Raw genomic sequence first — 15,255 nt, 5'->3', positions numbered from 1 at the left:
AATTGCCAGACTTCAGAGGCCATTTGTTCATTTCCAGCCGTTCTACTTAGACAGTCGTATTCCATTGCAGTCAGGCTTCTAATAACACTTTTCTTTAACATGCGATTATTTCTCACCAACTTTTAAACAGCTGAAACAAACGTTTTTAGTTTATACCTCTCAGTTTTTTGGTATACTTTTTCAAGCTTTTCCCATAAAGTAACACAAGCTGAGAAATTAATAAGAGCTGTATTCTTAGGATTTCTTCTCACACGTCTTCTCGGAGAGAATCCATGCTCTAAATATTTAGAGTGTGACTACCTCAGAGCTTTGAACTTATTTACTGGTCCTTTATGTCTCAACCACCAGTCAGGCTTCCTGCATCTGTCTTTGCTTCCTCCCGTTACTTTCAACAAATAAATAAATTTTTAAGTTATTCAGATCTAAGATTACTTACACACTTATTCTCTCCAACATGCCAATGAATATTGCTGCAAAAATCTTCCATAATTTCTAGTTTAATTTTTGGTTTACATTTAAACTATTTTTTTTCTATCATCACATTTTTTTCTTCTGCTAAAGCTTATAGAATAACAGCTTCTTTCAAGATTTCCAGAATTCTCTTTTCTCTCTCTCTCACCCTCCCACCCCTCTTTTTAAAGCCTCTGAGTGATGTTATGTTATTCATGCAAAACTGTTTGAAGTTTCAGTCTTATTTGAAACAAAAACTAGGAGATGACAACCCTTCTGGAGACAGATACAATTCCAGATGGCAACTGGAGCTGAATGAAGCTCTCAACTCAGAGCCAAGGTAAAGGGAAAAGTTCACTGACAAAACCTGATGAGCATAAGAAAGGCGCATTGACATAGAAACCCTTACATTTCATTGATTTAAATTTAATCTTTTTCATTGACTCTATATAGGTTCTGTGTATTTCATAGTATAATTTTTGAACAACACCCGGACTGATAGATTAAGAGGCAGTTAAGTATGAGACATAGTTTACTAATAAATTAGCTGATGTCAAAGAGGTCACTTGAAGGAGAGATGGTAATAAAATCCTGGGCTCTTTGAACACTTCAAAGTTTAGAAACTCTGAGTCTACCATAGGCATTTGCTTCTAAGCCTCCTCAATCTAGATGTAGGAACAAAAGTGGAATTTTATGCCTCAATTAATAAACAGTTGCAGAACTCCCTCCAAAAAGCTGAGCTCTAATCAGCTGTCATGGAAGAGATCAACAGCATTCCACCTCTACATCTTCCCCACAGGTCAAGCAACAGTCATGCTGACACAGAATGAATCCGATAACTTGAGCTCTCCTGATGAAGAGGTTTTTTTTAAAGTATCAGAAGCAAAATATTGGCTTGACCACATAGTAAAAATAAAAAACAACAACCAAAAGCACTCTGAAAGCTGTCTGTATGAAAAAACATAACCATTTCAGAATTGTAATGCTATATACAATAAAACACATGCAACTTAGATTTCTCTCTGTTGTGAAATATTTTTATCATAAATATTTAAGACATTTGGGGTTTCAGAAAATGAAAACCTCAGTAAAGAAGCACCAACTATTTTGTACAAAGAAGCAGCAATTATTACTTTAATGAATTTTTTTCTTTTTATTGGCAGGGGCAAACTTTGTTAAATTATAACTTAATTTCCTCCAAATGTGCATTTAATGCTACCTGGCAGTAAGTTTTAATTCTATAGGAAGTCTGGAAGTTAATAAGTCAGGATCATTAACAAAAAAAATGATAAATACAGTTTGTATATTTTTATTTATAGGATTTGTACATCTATCACAATCTAAAAATACACACACAGGTATATGCTTAAGAGTATGGTGACAAAAGGCATACTTTAGTTTTAGAAAAGCTAGTATACCTGAAACCCAATTCATCATTACTGTTGTTCATTATACCCGTAGCCAGAAAAATTATCCTTGTGTGTAAAAAAAAAAAGTTTTACATTTTTACATTTCAATCTTTTATGGACAAAGTTTCAAGTTCTTACAGGATAAATGTGGTTAGAATCACAGAACAATGCAGGTTAGAAGGGACCTCTGCAGGTCTCTAGTCCAACCCACCAGTCAAAGCAGGGCCAGCCTCAAATTTAGATCTGGTTGCCCAAGAGCTCATCCTGCCAAGTTATGAAAATCTCCAAGCACAGAGATTCAACAACTTCTCTGTTTCTCTGCTCTCATTGTGACTTTTTTTCTCATCATTGGAAGATTTGTAATTGCAGCTAGGGACCTTGTCCTTGCCTCTTATCCGTCCACCATACACCTTTGACAAGAGCCTGGCTCAATCTTCCTTAAAACCCTCCCTTCCACTCTTAGGTAAATTGTACTTGTAACTATAACCTTAACAGAAAGTGTGTGAAAAGAATAAAGAGCACACCTTCAAAATAAGTCATGTCAAAAAACACAAGCATAGTCTGAGCAACAGAATCACGAGCACCCACTCAGTAGCGCTCATGATGAACACAGACAATACAGAGCATCAAGCTGATTCAAACTCAACACTTCAAATTATCAATAATTCTTTTTTAATGGAAAACAAACCTGGGCCACTTTAACGGAATTTTGAGTAGAACCACCAGCATGATATTCTACTTTGAACTTTTTCACAAGTTCTTCAAATCTGTTAAAGAAAAAAAAAGGTGGAGAAGAAAAAAGTTAAACTCTACAATTTTTTGTTTGTTTGTTTTCAGAAGACGACATGAAGATTAGACATAGATGACATCATGTTATTTGAAAACAAGAAATTCAGAAACATTTACTGTTACATATGGTGCAAGCTGGAAACATCTATTTAGATTTTGTTCAAATTACAAAGCAGTGTGACATCAGCTTGAATCCTTTAAAGTTGCAAGTGGAGTAGATAACAAAAAATCCCATTATCTTAAGCATAAGCTTGATTGCAACGAACTGTTAGATTGATAAAATAGATGCTCGAAGAAAAATCATAGAGATGAAGACATTCAGATACTTATTCCACCTCATTAAAGCTAGAAACAGAATGTAAAATTAAGTGAGAAGATTGAGGAGATCTAGTGTCTATTTCAAAATTAATTTGACCCAAACAACAGTGCTATGTTTTAAGTTTTCATATGAAATAGTACATTTTGACAGGTGAAGCACTTTTATGAACAAATATACTAGTACGTGAGAAAATCTGATAACAGAAAAGCCAAGTGTCTCCAGATGAGCTTTCAAATCCTTCAAGTCATACTACTGCAAAAACATAGCATTCTCTGGTAACATTCAGTAGTATACTATTAGGTTTGAATGTTGAAACAAATATTTAAGCTTTTAACGGAAATATCTACCCTCGTATTTCAGATCAAACTTTAGGGTTAAGACCCAGATAGAGTTCTATAAGACACTCTTCTTTGTCTAGGGTACTTTTTGCATCTCTGATCACAATACACCACAGCTTAAGAACCAGCCTTCTCTCTAGTCACAGGCTGTAGGAGAGGGAAGTGTCACAGAAAAGGAAGCTAGAACAGGCGGGTTGTGGAGACTGCGTGGAGGCTGTGCACAAATACTGTATCGTGCCTTTAAGTTCTAAGCACACTTCAAAATGAGTAGATTAAACAGCAGGATTAGCTGCCTCAGAAGACATTAGACTGAGAAGGAAGCACTCCTGCAGGCAAGTTAAAATGTTTACTGTAAAATTTGTTTGCACATTTGAGGGTCAAAATGACCTGAAGGTCAACCCTAATTAAAAGCACAGATTTGCCCTTAAAGTCTATTAACTTTCTATGTTTACCACTAACAAATGAAGCTTCCCAGTTAGATGTATTTCAACATATTTTATTGTATTCACCTTTAGCATCTTTTAAAAGAGTGACACATCTTTACTTCAGACAGAGTGAAAAACGAATGCTATCGTCAACCCTACCCTCCCTCTCCCCCTCACAACCCCGATCTCCTTATAGTATGTGAACAACGGCTTTAGGGATAGATTTGTCAAGTAATCACTTGTTCGTTTAAAAGGTTTTGATTTTCAATACCATGTTACTGATAAGGGCATTTTTATTTCTACAGTACTTTCCATTTAAAATATTTGAATAATGAGCTACTCACCCTAGCAAACTACCGATGGGCAGACAATTAGAAAGAACCAAGAACTAAATTACTACATATGATTTTCACAGTTATCCACACTGCTAATTATCCACCAATTCTATGTCAAGCAATTGAAACCTCAAATGATAGCAAGTAGCTGAGAGTGGGGAAAAAAATAACAAAAAGCAACAGGTCTCCTAACAATTGCTTCTTAAGCAAAGCAAAGACATACAAACCATCAGGAAGCAGTTAAGTATCTTGGCAATATTTTTTCTTTAATTTAATTGACATTTTACCTTTTCAATCAATTTGAGTGTGTACTGCCCAAATCACACCATTATTTTCGTATATCTACAAGCATGCCAATTGATATTTTAATTCCTTTCCCTAAAGACATGTTTCTATATCTGTATTATTTAATGGCACGTTAAACCTTATAGACTTAGTATACTGCAGTTGAGCATCTACGTTAGCAGCTCTAAATCTAGATGAGTAGGTATTTAAATACTCATCTTGTAGTTTGAATTAATAAAATAGGCGGTATCTGTATTTGGGGAAAAAAATTGCAAACAGCCTTAAAATTCTGTCTGTATTATGAAGATTTCACAGTGACAGCTATGTAACCTAAGAAATAGTATGAACAAATTATTTTACAATTACTTAATAGAATAAGACAAACAATGGCGACTGTCTTTCCCTGTTTCAGGTTGAACATTAAAAGACTTAACTCCTTTTCTTCAAATTAAGACAGTAAACTCAACATCTCTAAAGGTCTGTTATATAAAAGATAGAACACAAGTTCATAGAGATGCAAGAAAAGTAATTTTTTGGTGATGATTTTCCATGACACAGCAAAAGGACAACATAAATTGTGTTGTTTTAATCCACAAGCGCCTGATAACCCAGTGGTATCAAGAATGACCGCAAAATTAAGAATGCCAATAGCTTTTTATCTTAAGAAAATGAACAGTTATATGGACATTTTTCAAAATGTCAGCAGATGGCACAGGCAGCATGGGAACACTGACTTTGTCACTGTTTCCTGTGTCTGACCTGCAAAAAGACGACGGTCATTCCAGCATGCTTCAGAAACACAGTATTTGGTTTTATAAAACTCTCCATTTTAAGGAAGGAAGTTCAACTGTAGAAACTGCTCTGAGGCCTGGGAATGCTAAACAGAGCTTCTGTGTATGCTTCAGGACTAAGCTGTTATCACACTTAGGATAATTCAAGAAAATTAGAACCTTATGAGCAAGACTGAATAATATTTTTGTTTCACTTCTGCAATTGTTGGTCTTTCTGAGTATTTCTTAAGGCTGTGCTATATCTGAGAACTGTGACCCTTCTCCTGACCTAGCAAAATATCATTACCTTAAATAACAGAATAATAAATCCCACAATCAGCACCATATAGAGAGGCCCCCCTGGTTTTGGTACCATGGATTTGTTCACCACATATTTTACGAAAAACAAGTTTGCATTTGCAGCAGCATATGTTTTCAGCTGTGATACTGCTGATCAACTCTAGCACTGACCAAAGAGGATATGTTAATGTTTTGCTCAATTATACTAAAGGCAATAGTACTTCTGTCAGTTGCTTTTTTTAAAAAGGATTGACTCCTAATTGAACTTGATCCTGAAAGGTGAGCCTTTTCAGTAGCTTCACTTTTGACAGAATTAATTGCTATTAAAAAAAGTGTAACGTAGTAAGGGAAGAAGCTATTTTATAAAAGAATACAAACAAGAATGAGAATAAAATTTGTGCCTTTTTTTTTTTAAACAAAATACACCTCCTTACGTTACAGGAGGTAGAGGCTTATTTTTAAAAGGCACAGACTCCTCTTACATATGCCATACCATTACTTCAAACTGGAGACTGCTGTTAGAATTTCCCCCCAGTACCACTGCTGACAATTTCACCACCCTGTTTGTCACTCAAACCATACATAACCTGTGCATCACTATTCATCTTCTCTGCGTCCTCTTACCAAACTATATTTAAATCTTAGACTATGCCTTCTCCCAGCGCCTCTTAAAAAGCATGATTTCCTGTACCATACAGATAAATGCATTCATCTTAATATCTAATCCCTTCAGAAAGCTGCAAAGATCACCTGCATCGGCTATCCCTCTGACCAGCTCACCTCTCTCCGCACCCCTCTTCCAGCCCCTTCTCAGTCATGTCAAGCAGAGGCCAATTCTCTACATTTTCATGGCCCTGCAAAGCACCATGCCACTGAACATACCATCCTTCATTCGGTACATTCAGATTTGCAACAGCCTCTGGGCACAAAGCAGTCAACAAAAATACCTTTTCTCTCACTAACCCATGGTATCATCCAACGTCCAGTTACTAGAATTTTCCATGAATATTAGCAAATCTACTTTAAATCTTCCTTCAGACTATCTTTCACCATAATGTCTAAAAAGAGTCATCAGCAAGGCTGTGAGATTTCCTGAGGCTATTCTGCAGCCTAATGACTGGCAATCCTCTCCTGGATCAATACCCATCTCTCATAACTCACTTTATGCACAAAATCTGAGGCTTTTTTGAGGTGGGACTATCATCTTGTTCTATGTTACACAGCAACAAATACCATCGTGTTTGGCTCACCATGGTTGCAAAATGAAACTGACAACAAAAATAAGCACATTAAACATTCCCAACAGCTGAAGGCAGACAACCTAAGGCTATGGAGCTGCAGTACAGAAAATTAAAGCAATTCAAGTAATGCTGTTACGTTTTTGGACACAACTTACATTAGACTACAAAGAAACTCTTTCTGAAGGGTAAAATGGCCATAGATTACCAACATTTAACTGTCTCACACAGAGAGAGCACCAGGAACAAACAATTCTGATATGTGTCAGAAGCTACTTATCTGCAAGAAGTAGAGAAAAGTAATCTCTTGTTTTTCAGCAGGGTGTGTTGCCCTGGATATCTTTTGATATATCTGCTTATTACCCAAGATGTACTCAATAGCATACATCAGCAGGGGGCTACGCTTTAAAAAAAATCAACTGCCAAAATCAGCTAGAGAGGAGAGAAAAATAATTTTTGCCCTTTTTGCTTTTGTATGCCAGATAATGACAGCCTGAAGGTAAGACAAAAATCTGGTTATTTTGTATAATACCACCACCATCTTTTCCGTGGATTGTCCATTTTTGTTTGGTGTTATAAAAACCTTCAAAAACACTAAGATGGAAACCTCTTAAATAATCGATAAAAGGTTGCAAGTTGCCCATGAAGCCTGTAACTTCTTTTTCTTTGGAGATAACTTAGGGTTGGGGAGGTAGTCTTTGTTGATCCCTCTAGAAAGGAAGGTAGACTAGGATTTGGTATGTTTTCAAGCTATTGGATGAATTTTCAGTAGATTTTAATTAAAAATCGTAATTAATGGTGATTCTACACCTTTCCCAGATACTTATTTTCAGTTACAAGAAGTAGTCATATTAAGACATGGCAATAGCTTAAATGTTCAGCTGTGAGGAGAACCAGACTAAATACACTGACAGTTAGATGTTTGATCCTTTTAATTGCATTTTTTAAAATCTACTTAAATCTTCAAATTAAGTAACCTGTGTCAGTATGTCTATGAAATCACTCCATAAATTAAAGAAAAAATATGCAAGAGTGAGCATCATATTATACAACCTGGTTTAATAATACTAGAAGCTCAGCAAAACTACAAAAAGAGTACCAAACGTTATTTCCATTTTTTAAGAAAACCCTCGAGGAATAAATCAACACAAACAACTAAATAATGCCAAACCTGCACCCCAATTGTTTTGCAGAAGTAGTTATGCATACATCTGGACAAGCCCGCCGTCTGTCACATTCTCGGTTTCATCACAGCCTGGGCCAATGCCAGAACGATGCAGGCAGCCACACCGCCAGGCAGATGGGGCACATGTTGTAAAAAGACATCCTTCCCTGGTCAGTGTTAGCAGGCAAGCTGAAGCCCTCATAATTTGATCCTAAGTAAAATCTAATTCAGATTTAAGGAGAAGGTCTAGTCTCAAGATTCAAACATTATAATTAAACCACAAGGTATTACTTTTAAACAGAAGTAAAAAGGGAGAATACTTTAGGACAAATACCGTGGGTAAAAAGAAAAGTAATTCATATTTTTAACTCTAAAGAGTGTACCTAATTTCTCTAAATGGTACAATGCAGTGTTCAAAGTTCAAAGCCTAAAAAGGACAGTTATATATATGAACTATTTCATCCCTAGTCTGACATATAACCAATTAACATTGAGATGCAGATATAATTGGTTGTTCTTACTTAAAATTGGACCTGAAAGAGCAAAAATACTGCCTTTTAGAAATGAGGTACAATCACAGAGGTACATGAGAAAACTGTATAACAGCTGCTTGGCAATAACTGACTTTACCCAGAGCTAGTTCTTCTCCTTATTAGCTTGGCACAGAATTAAAGAGCTTGGGAACGGGTAGGGGAGTAGAGGGGAAGAATGAAACATGCTAGAAAGTATTGGAGACAGGTTAGCACTACGAACATGTAACACAACAGAAAGCTAAATATATTAGGAATACAATTGCTACAATTGAATATAGCAGATTATCATGTTTTTCTCCTTTATTTACCAAAGTTCAGAAAACAGTGACTCTTCATGCAAGTATTTACTGTTGCAAACTAGAATTTCACATAAAGTATTTTCCTAATCACCTCATCCAAACAAACAGCAAATGAAAAAAGCCAGTAATTCCAACCAGGTTAGGATTATGAGTACCAAATGTTAATATATGAAAGAAGGGGAAAAAAAAATGCATAGGCAAATTGCAAGATTCATAGCTTTGAAATATTTTACCACAAATGTTAGCGAGGTTGAAAAAAAATGCACTTAAATGTCAGTTTGATAAAAGCCAAAAGAACATTTTCCACATGTGTTTGCATTTAGGCATATTGAAACAAGATGGAAAAAGTAAGAGTCATTCAAATGTAAGGTTAAAACATCAGCTCTTAAAGATCATGATTTAAAGACGTTTCTCAAAGCAATTTTTTTTTTTCTCAGCAAAGAGTCAGGCAAATTTATGTGAGTGTTCTTGAAAAGCGCCCCCCCCCCCACCCCTTATTCCAGATTATCTGGATATCTTCCTCCTCTACATTATCTCAAAAATGTATACGATTACACTCAGAAGCATCAGCCACCACAAGGCAAGTTTCACTGTTGATATTCCAAAAATGCTGTAGGAAAATGAAAATAAAAACTATACCACTAGATTATTAAGAGATGACATTTCTGATTCTGTTGCTAAACACTACACATATTATATATACACGGAGTACCTTCATGAATCTTAAAATGCGTATTATATACGATTACTACAATATAGGTCAAGCAGACTAAAATTTCTCTCCCTCTACTAAATTTCTAATCAAAACTTAGGTTTTTTTTTTTTTTTTTTTTAGAAAGTTTCATCTGAGGATAGGTAATCAGGATTACTATTAGAGAATTTCTGTCAGTTCAGTAATTCACTAGAAGTTTATGCTTTCCCCCCACTATCTCTTTGAAAGAAGACCTTCCAAATGATCAGCCAAGACTCAAATTTTGCACATATATCTAGCGATTTGCACCACAGTATTTGTTGCAAAACACTGTAGCCAGAAATAGCTCCCTGCCTTTATGCATAGGCAATAAGGGTCAAAAGACATTGCAGGCAGGGAAAAATATGTAGCATTTACCTTCTTCATCCTTGGATGCGCAAAGTATGTTCTGGAGCACTAAAGAACAAGGTCATTTCCTTTGTTATTTCTCAGCAGTATTACAAAAACATTTACACTTGCTCCTGATGTTCCCAGTATACATTTGGCAGCTTGTATACAAGAATACTACTTCCAAAAAATACTGTGTCATTTTCTGTTTGCTTCTCATAAGTAGTATGGGAAGAACACATGCTTTCCAAGACCTACCAGTAAATTCTTCATGTACAGATTTCCTTGCTAACTAACCAATGAAAGGGCAAGTTGTTTTTCATATTAGAAAGTAGTGTACTACTTAATCCTTTTAACATCAGTAACTTAGTCTGTCCTACAACAACAATGCAGAAAAACAAGTAACACTGACTGGTTTTGAAAATAAGACTAGATTTACAAAAATTAAAAGCAAATTAGAGATCATAATCGTAATGATGCAACTATCATATGAGACTGCAATAGATGCTTCCCACTTGGCACAGTAGAGACCAGGTGTTAACTGTCAATAAACTTTTAGTGAATGCTAATTGAAACTGCTGTTTCACAAGCATCAACTTAGTCCAGCTCACATCAAAGTGAAAATTTGTTTAACTTAATAGCATATTTGCCAAGAATATTTTAATATTAAAAGTATTCAGTCATCAAGAGATCTTAGACCTTATCTTTGCTACAATTTAGATTATCTAAAGCTGCAGTGCAAATCATATTAAGCTGCCTGTAAAGAGCTGACAAAAAGACATATGCACACTCACACCTGGCAGAGAGAAATATTTTACTATAGTAACTTCACAATTTGTACTATAAATACATCAAAACAGTAAAACTGTAAAAAAAATACGTTAGCCAAGTTGCAAAGTTTGGGTTCCCATTCAGAGTTGATAAAACATCAGGAAGTCCTGCAGACAGAGCTGTTCCAAAACCAAATTATCAACTAATTGTTTCCATACATCACTCAGGTTAAGAAGCATTTTATCTGAGTAATATTCTCTATTACCACAAAGTCCAAAACAATGGTGACAGTTGTTAACCACAAACTAAATCAATTTTTTGGTTTTTACAGTAATATAAATGGTTCATGTCAATTCAACCACACTGCTAAAACATCTATTTTTCTTCACCCCTTGTGCTATTTTAAATTATTTTAAATCAGTAACCAGTCAGTAAATTTAAACCAAGAAAACATCAAAAATACATCAGGATATTTAAGCAGACCAAGACGACAGTATACGTCCACTCTAACCTCCTATTAACATGCAATGAACTATAATAATTTTCCTCATGAACAAATAATGAGTGCAGAAAACCCTTCTTTGAGCATAACCAGTAGTAAATACCAAGATTTCTATTTTAGTTATCCTTAATCTCCCTGTTTCTCACTGCAGCTCCATCTTGAATATCCCTTAAGATAGTCGCCTAGTGATAGTGGGTAATCTACTGATAGTGGGTAATAACAGGAATTTCTGTAGCTCAAAAACACAGGCTATATTTATTAACACAAGCACACATGCGTACTCCCAAATATATTTCCTTTTTTTAAGTTTTTGATAAGTATGTAATCATGTGTCCCCATCTTTCTTTTCATTAGGTGGCACTGAAAACTACAGAAGGAATCAACTGTTTATTATCAACATCTTAGGATACTCAGGAAAAAAAAGAAAAAAATTTAAGAAAGAAGGAACCAGAACTGTTCACAAGGGATAACATAGAAATACGTTCCTTTCACTTTTGGAAAAGACAAAAACCTGGCTCTCCTACAAGCAGGAGAAATTACGCCGGTGGGATGACATCCAAGGACTGGATACATAGAATGGACTGCTATTATGCATCTAGAGAAGATGCATAAATTGCCTACTAGGCAGACAATTATGGGACAATCTATAGAGGCAGTGCAGTGTACTCAAACTAGCCGTAAACAAATGAGATCAGGATTTGGAAGCAGTCTAGCCAGAGCAGCCTCATGTTTAGGAAAAGTTCTTTCTGCTAAAACACAGGGTAAGTTTTCCCATGCAAACTTCCATGCTAGTGCAGTTAAATTGATTCCGATACTTACACCAGCTTATTTATACGCATCTCAAGTGTTTTGACCGCAACACTATTGTCTGCAGTGTTGCAATGTAGATACATGCCAAATTTCTAAAATGTAAAATACTAATCTTGACCAACCCAGTCTAAGGTCTGTGGGTTATTTAGGAGCAGCACACACTTGTAATATCAACATCATTAAAGTTGATTTGTTTAAAGCATTTTGTACAGTGATCACAGCAATATAAGAAGATGGGTTAAAACTGTATATGTTGAAGGGCCAACGGATGCTAATAATGCAAAAGTATTGATCTGAAAGAGGTAAGATAAAATGTTCTCTTATCTCAATATTCCATTGATAATTGAAAAAAGCAAAACCAAATGGCTAAATAATCAATGGAGAGTACAAATTATTAGCTCTGAAGGAAACATCTTTTTGCCACCAAAACAGAAAGGACTCTTCAGACTTGTAACATGTTTTACAAGAGGAAGATGTGTAAACAAAAGAAGGTAAACATATAGATTTAACATAGGTGGCATTAGAAGTACCAAAGGTGACAAAAAGACGACACTGATGCTATTCTTTCAATCAATTCCTTTATAGCATAGGGTTTGGGGGTCTTTTTTCCCCTGTCTTTCATACAGTTCTCCCTAAATCTTTGCATAGTTGTTTTTATAAATTAATCATTTGCACTATTGAATTCTGGAATTCCAGTAATAGAAAAATGAAGCAACCAGATTAACAACTGTGACTAATTCCTCTTACATGAAGTTTTTTCACTTGAGTGGTGATATTTTCAGCTGCAAAACAAAGCTTACCGTGTTGCATCAGCACAAAACTTTCAAACATTGGAGGGAAGAGGTCAAAGGAGAGACTATGAATTGCACACAGAAAGTGTTTAAAATATGTTCTTCAATAGGTACCACAACAAAGATGCTGGATAATCCTCAAAAATAATACACTGAATGTCAGTGAATTTGGGGTTCTCTCAAGGATGCAAGCCTTATATAGGGCTTACCTAGTTAGGACTCTTTCCAGAAGATTCCTAGAACTAGATAACATATTCAGATTTCAGGAAGCAAACAAAATTCTAAATTAGCAAGCACCTATGTATTCTTCTCTATCTGTAAAAAGTAACTGTCTTCAATTCACCTTCTTTCTCAAAAATGTTTCACTATTATACCATTACTAGGCTCTTCATCAGTCTTCCAGTTTTTGAGATGTTCATATACATCATAATACAATAATAATAATAGTGAGTTCATGCTTCTTCTTACAGGGAGATGATAAGTCTCCATTGCAGCATATTTTCTAGTTGAAGCTTTAGTTACTTGACAGAGTATCTCCTGCAGAGATTAGCCTATTATTATTTGCTACAGACCCTCCCTGAAAGCCAGAAGCCCATTTTCTCCAGATGACTCATTAACAAACACGACAGAATGAAGTGTTCCAGCCTGAAATGCCAACAGCTAAAAATAACTCATCCCACAGCCTATGACAATTCAGTCCATTTCTTCAATCCATAGGCACAATCTCAGAGGGTCACCTTTTGGGGAAAAAAATTAGCATATGCAATGAACAGGGGGAAAAAAAAGCCCACCAAAAAAAAAAAAAAATCACAAGTTACAGAAAAGCTGCAAGAGAATAGTACTGCATAAGTCATTTCAAAAAGCAATGCTCCAAACAGCACTAAAAGGCTAATTCCACAGCAGAACAATTCATGGATTGAAAGGAAAAATCCAAACATTTGACCCAAATGTGACAACATTGAAAGGCTCCCTCTGATAAACCAGTCATTTTGACTTCCCTTGTCTGTATACACCCTGCCACTACAACACTAACAAGACATGTTTAGTGATAGCCTGTGTTAGTCTTCATGCTATTCTTAAGAAGCTTATGGTCAGCTGTTTCTAAAAAGCAGTGTTTTGTCACCCGAGTTCTGCATGAAAGAATTTATCTTCCCTCCCAAGAGCCTGGAATGAAGGAGGAAGAAACTTACCTTCTTACCCTGCAAAAACTAGGCGGGGGGGGGGGGGGGAATTAATCTGTCTTTATGAAGTATAGAAATACATTTTTGACCAGGAAATGTGGGTTCCACTGGAAGTTAATTTCTGTGTCTGGAAAGCTGCTGGAACAAAACACCAGCGCATAAGCACCTGATAGTTAACTGTCACACGGTGACCATTAATTGGATATTAACATTTTCTTTACAAATCAATATGTATTTCCTTCTTCAACAACATAACTGGCCTAGTATGGAACAAGGAAAAGTAGACATAAGAAATGTCAACTTAAAAAGTGTTCCTGGCATTTTCTCGTGTGACATTCTCATAAGCAAACTCAGGAAATACGAAATAAAACTAAGTATTCTTAAGTTGTTACACCAGTAACTGAAAAGCATCAACTAAAACTTATAGTTTTCTATATAATCAAATTACATCTCAGGCTTGGTCCAGATGTGATTACCCTGTTCTGTCTTGCAGTCAGTATTTATTAGATAATCAGGCACCTAAACTTAGCAAAACCTAAACAGATGGGGAAGAAAAAAAGAAAAAAACCACTTTGCTCAATGTTCCCAATGAAATTAAGAAAAAAAAAAAATCAAAATCTTTTAAAATGAAAGCTAGTGAGGACTAGCACTGATGAAACAGAAATTTAAGGAACAAGGACCGAACAGGAAGTAACTGGGATTAGGCCACAGTATCACTAGGTGGGGGAGAAGGTGTCTGAAGGTAACAGAGGATCAAAAATGTAAATAACAGTCAGCAAATAACTCCATTGCAGCAGCTGGGGAGTTGTGGGAGCAGGAGGGCATATATTTTTCTAGAATATAGTAGTAAGGATGACAAATGTTAGATGCAAGGAAAATGTACTCTTTTCTACTTAATAGTAGTGAAGACCCCAACTGTCAAGTCCAATTTCAATAGCCTACTTTGAGATGAAAAGCAGTTTGGAGAATTAATTGGAAGGCAAGTAGAATAAGAAGTATTAAAACATGATGTATAAGAAAAGATTGAACAAATTGAGTTTAGTCAAGAAAAGACATGTCTAGAAACAAGATGGACAGTCGAATAATAACTCTTACAAAGAAATCAAACAACACTTCATATCACTTGCAGGCAGGCAGAAGTGAGCTTAACTAAGACTTAGACTATACATTACAGAAAGCTAACCACATGTGGGGAGACACCCTACATAGAGGAGGGAGAACCTCCCTCACTCACATTTTGAGAACAGTTAGACAAACTTTTAGATCTTCCAGCTCCGTATGTTTAGCTTGGTGCTATACAATGGACTCGAGGCTCATACCAGCCCTCTGTGCCTATAATTAGAAGTACAGGAGAAAACCAAATGACATTTCCTCAGTTTTCTTATCTCTGGGTTGAACATTCCTTTCATAATCTACATGTAACAATACAAAAGCTCCCACAGGAGAGAAACCAACATACAAGGAGAT

The 15,255-nt window shown here is 35.7% G+C and overlaps 1 protein-coding gene across 2 annotated transcripts in view; it reads right to left on the bottom strand.

Moving 5' to 3' along the window:
- ADK (adenosine kinase) overlaps positions 1 to 15,255 on the bottom strand; it is a 296,570-nt gene that overhangs the window by 221,637 nt on the left and 59,678 nt on the right. For both annotated transcript variants that reach the window (XM_075717813.1, XM_075717812.1), the window contains exon 4: positions 2,548 to 2,626. In XM_075717813.1, coding sequence (XP_075573928.1) covers positions 2,548 to 2,626 — 79 coding nt within the window. The remainder of the gene's footprint in view (positions 1 to 2,547; positions 2,627 to 15,255) is intronic.

The sequence above is a fragment of the Pelecanus crispus genome, chromosome 10, assembly GCF_030463565.1.
Source record: "Pelecanus crispus isolate bPelCri1 chromosome 10, bPelCri1.pri, whole genome shotgun sequence".
Classification (NCBI taxonomy): domain Eukaryota; kingdom Metazoa; phylum Chordata; class Aves; order Pelecaniformes; family Pelecanidae; genus Pelecanus; species Pelecanus crispus.
This window is presented reverse-complemented; position numbering and strand designations above follow the sequence as displayed.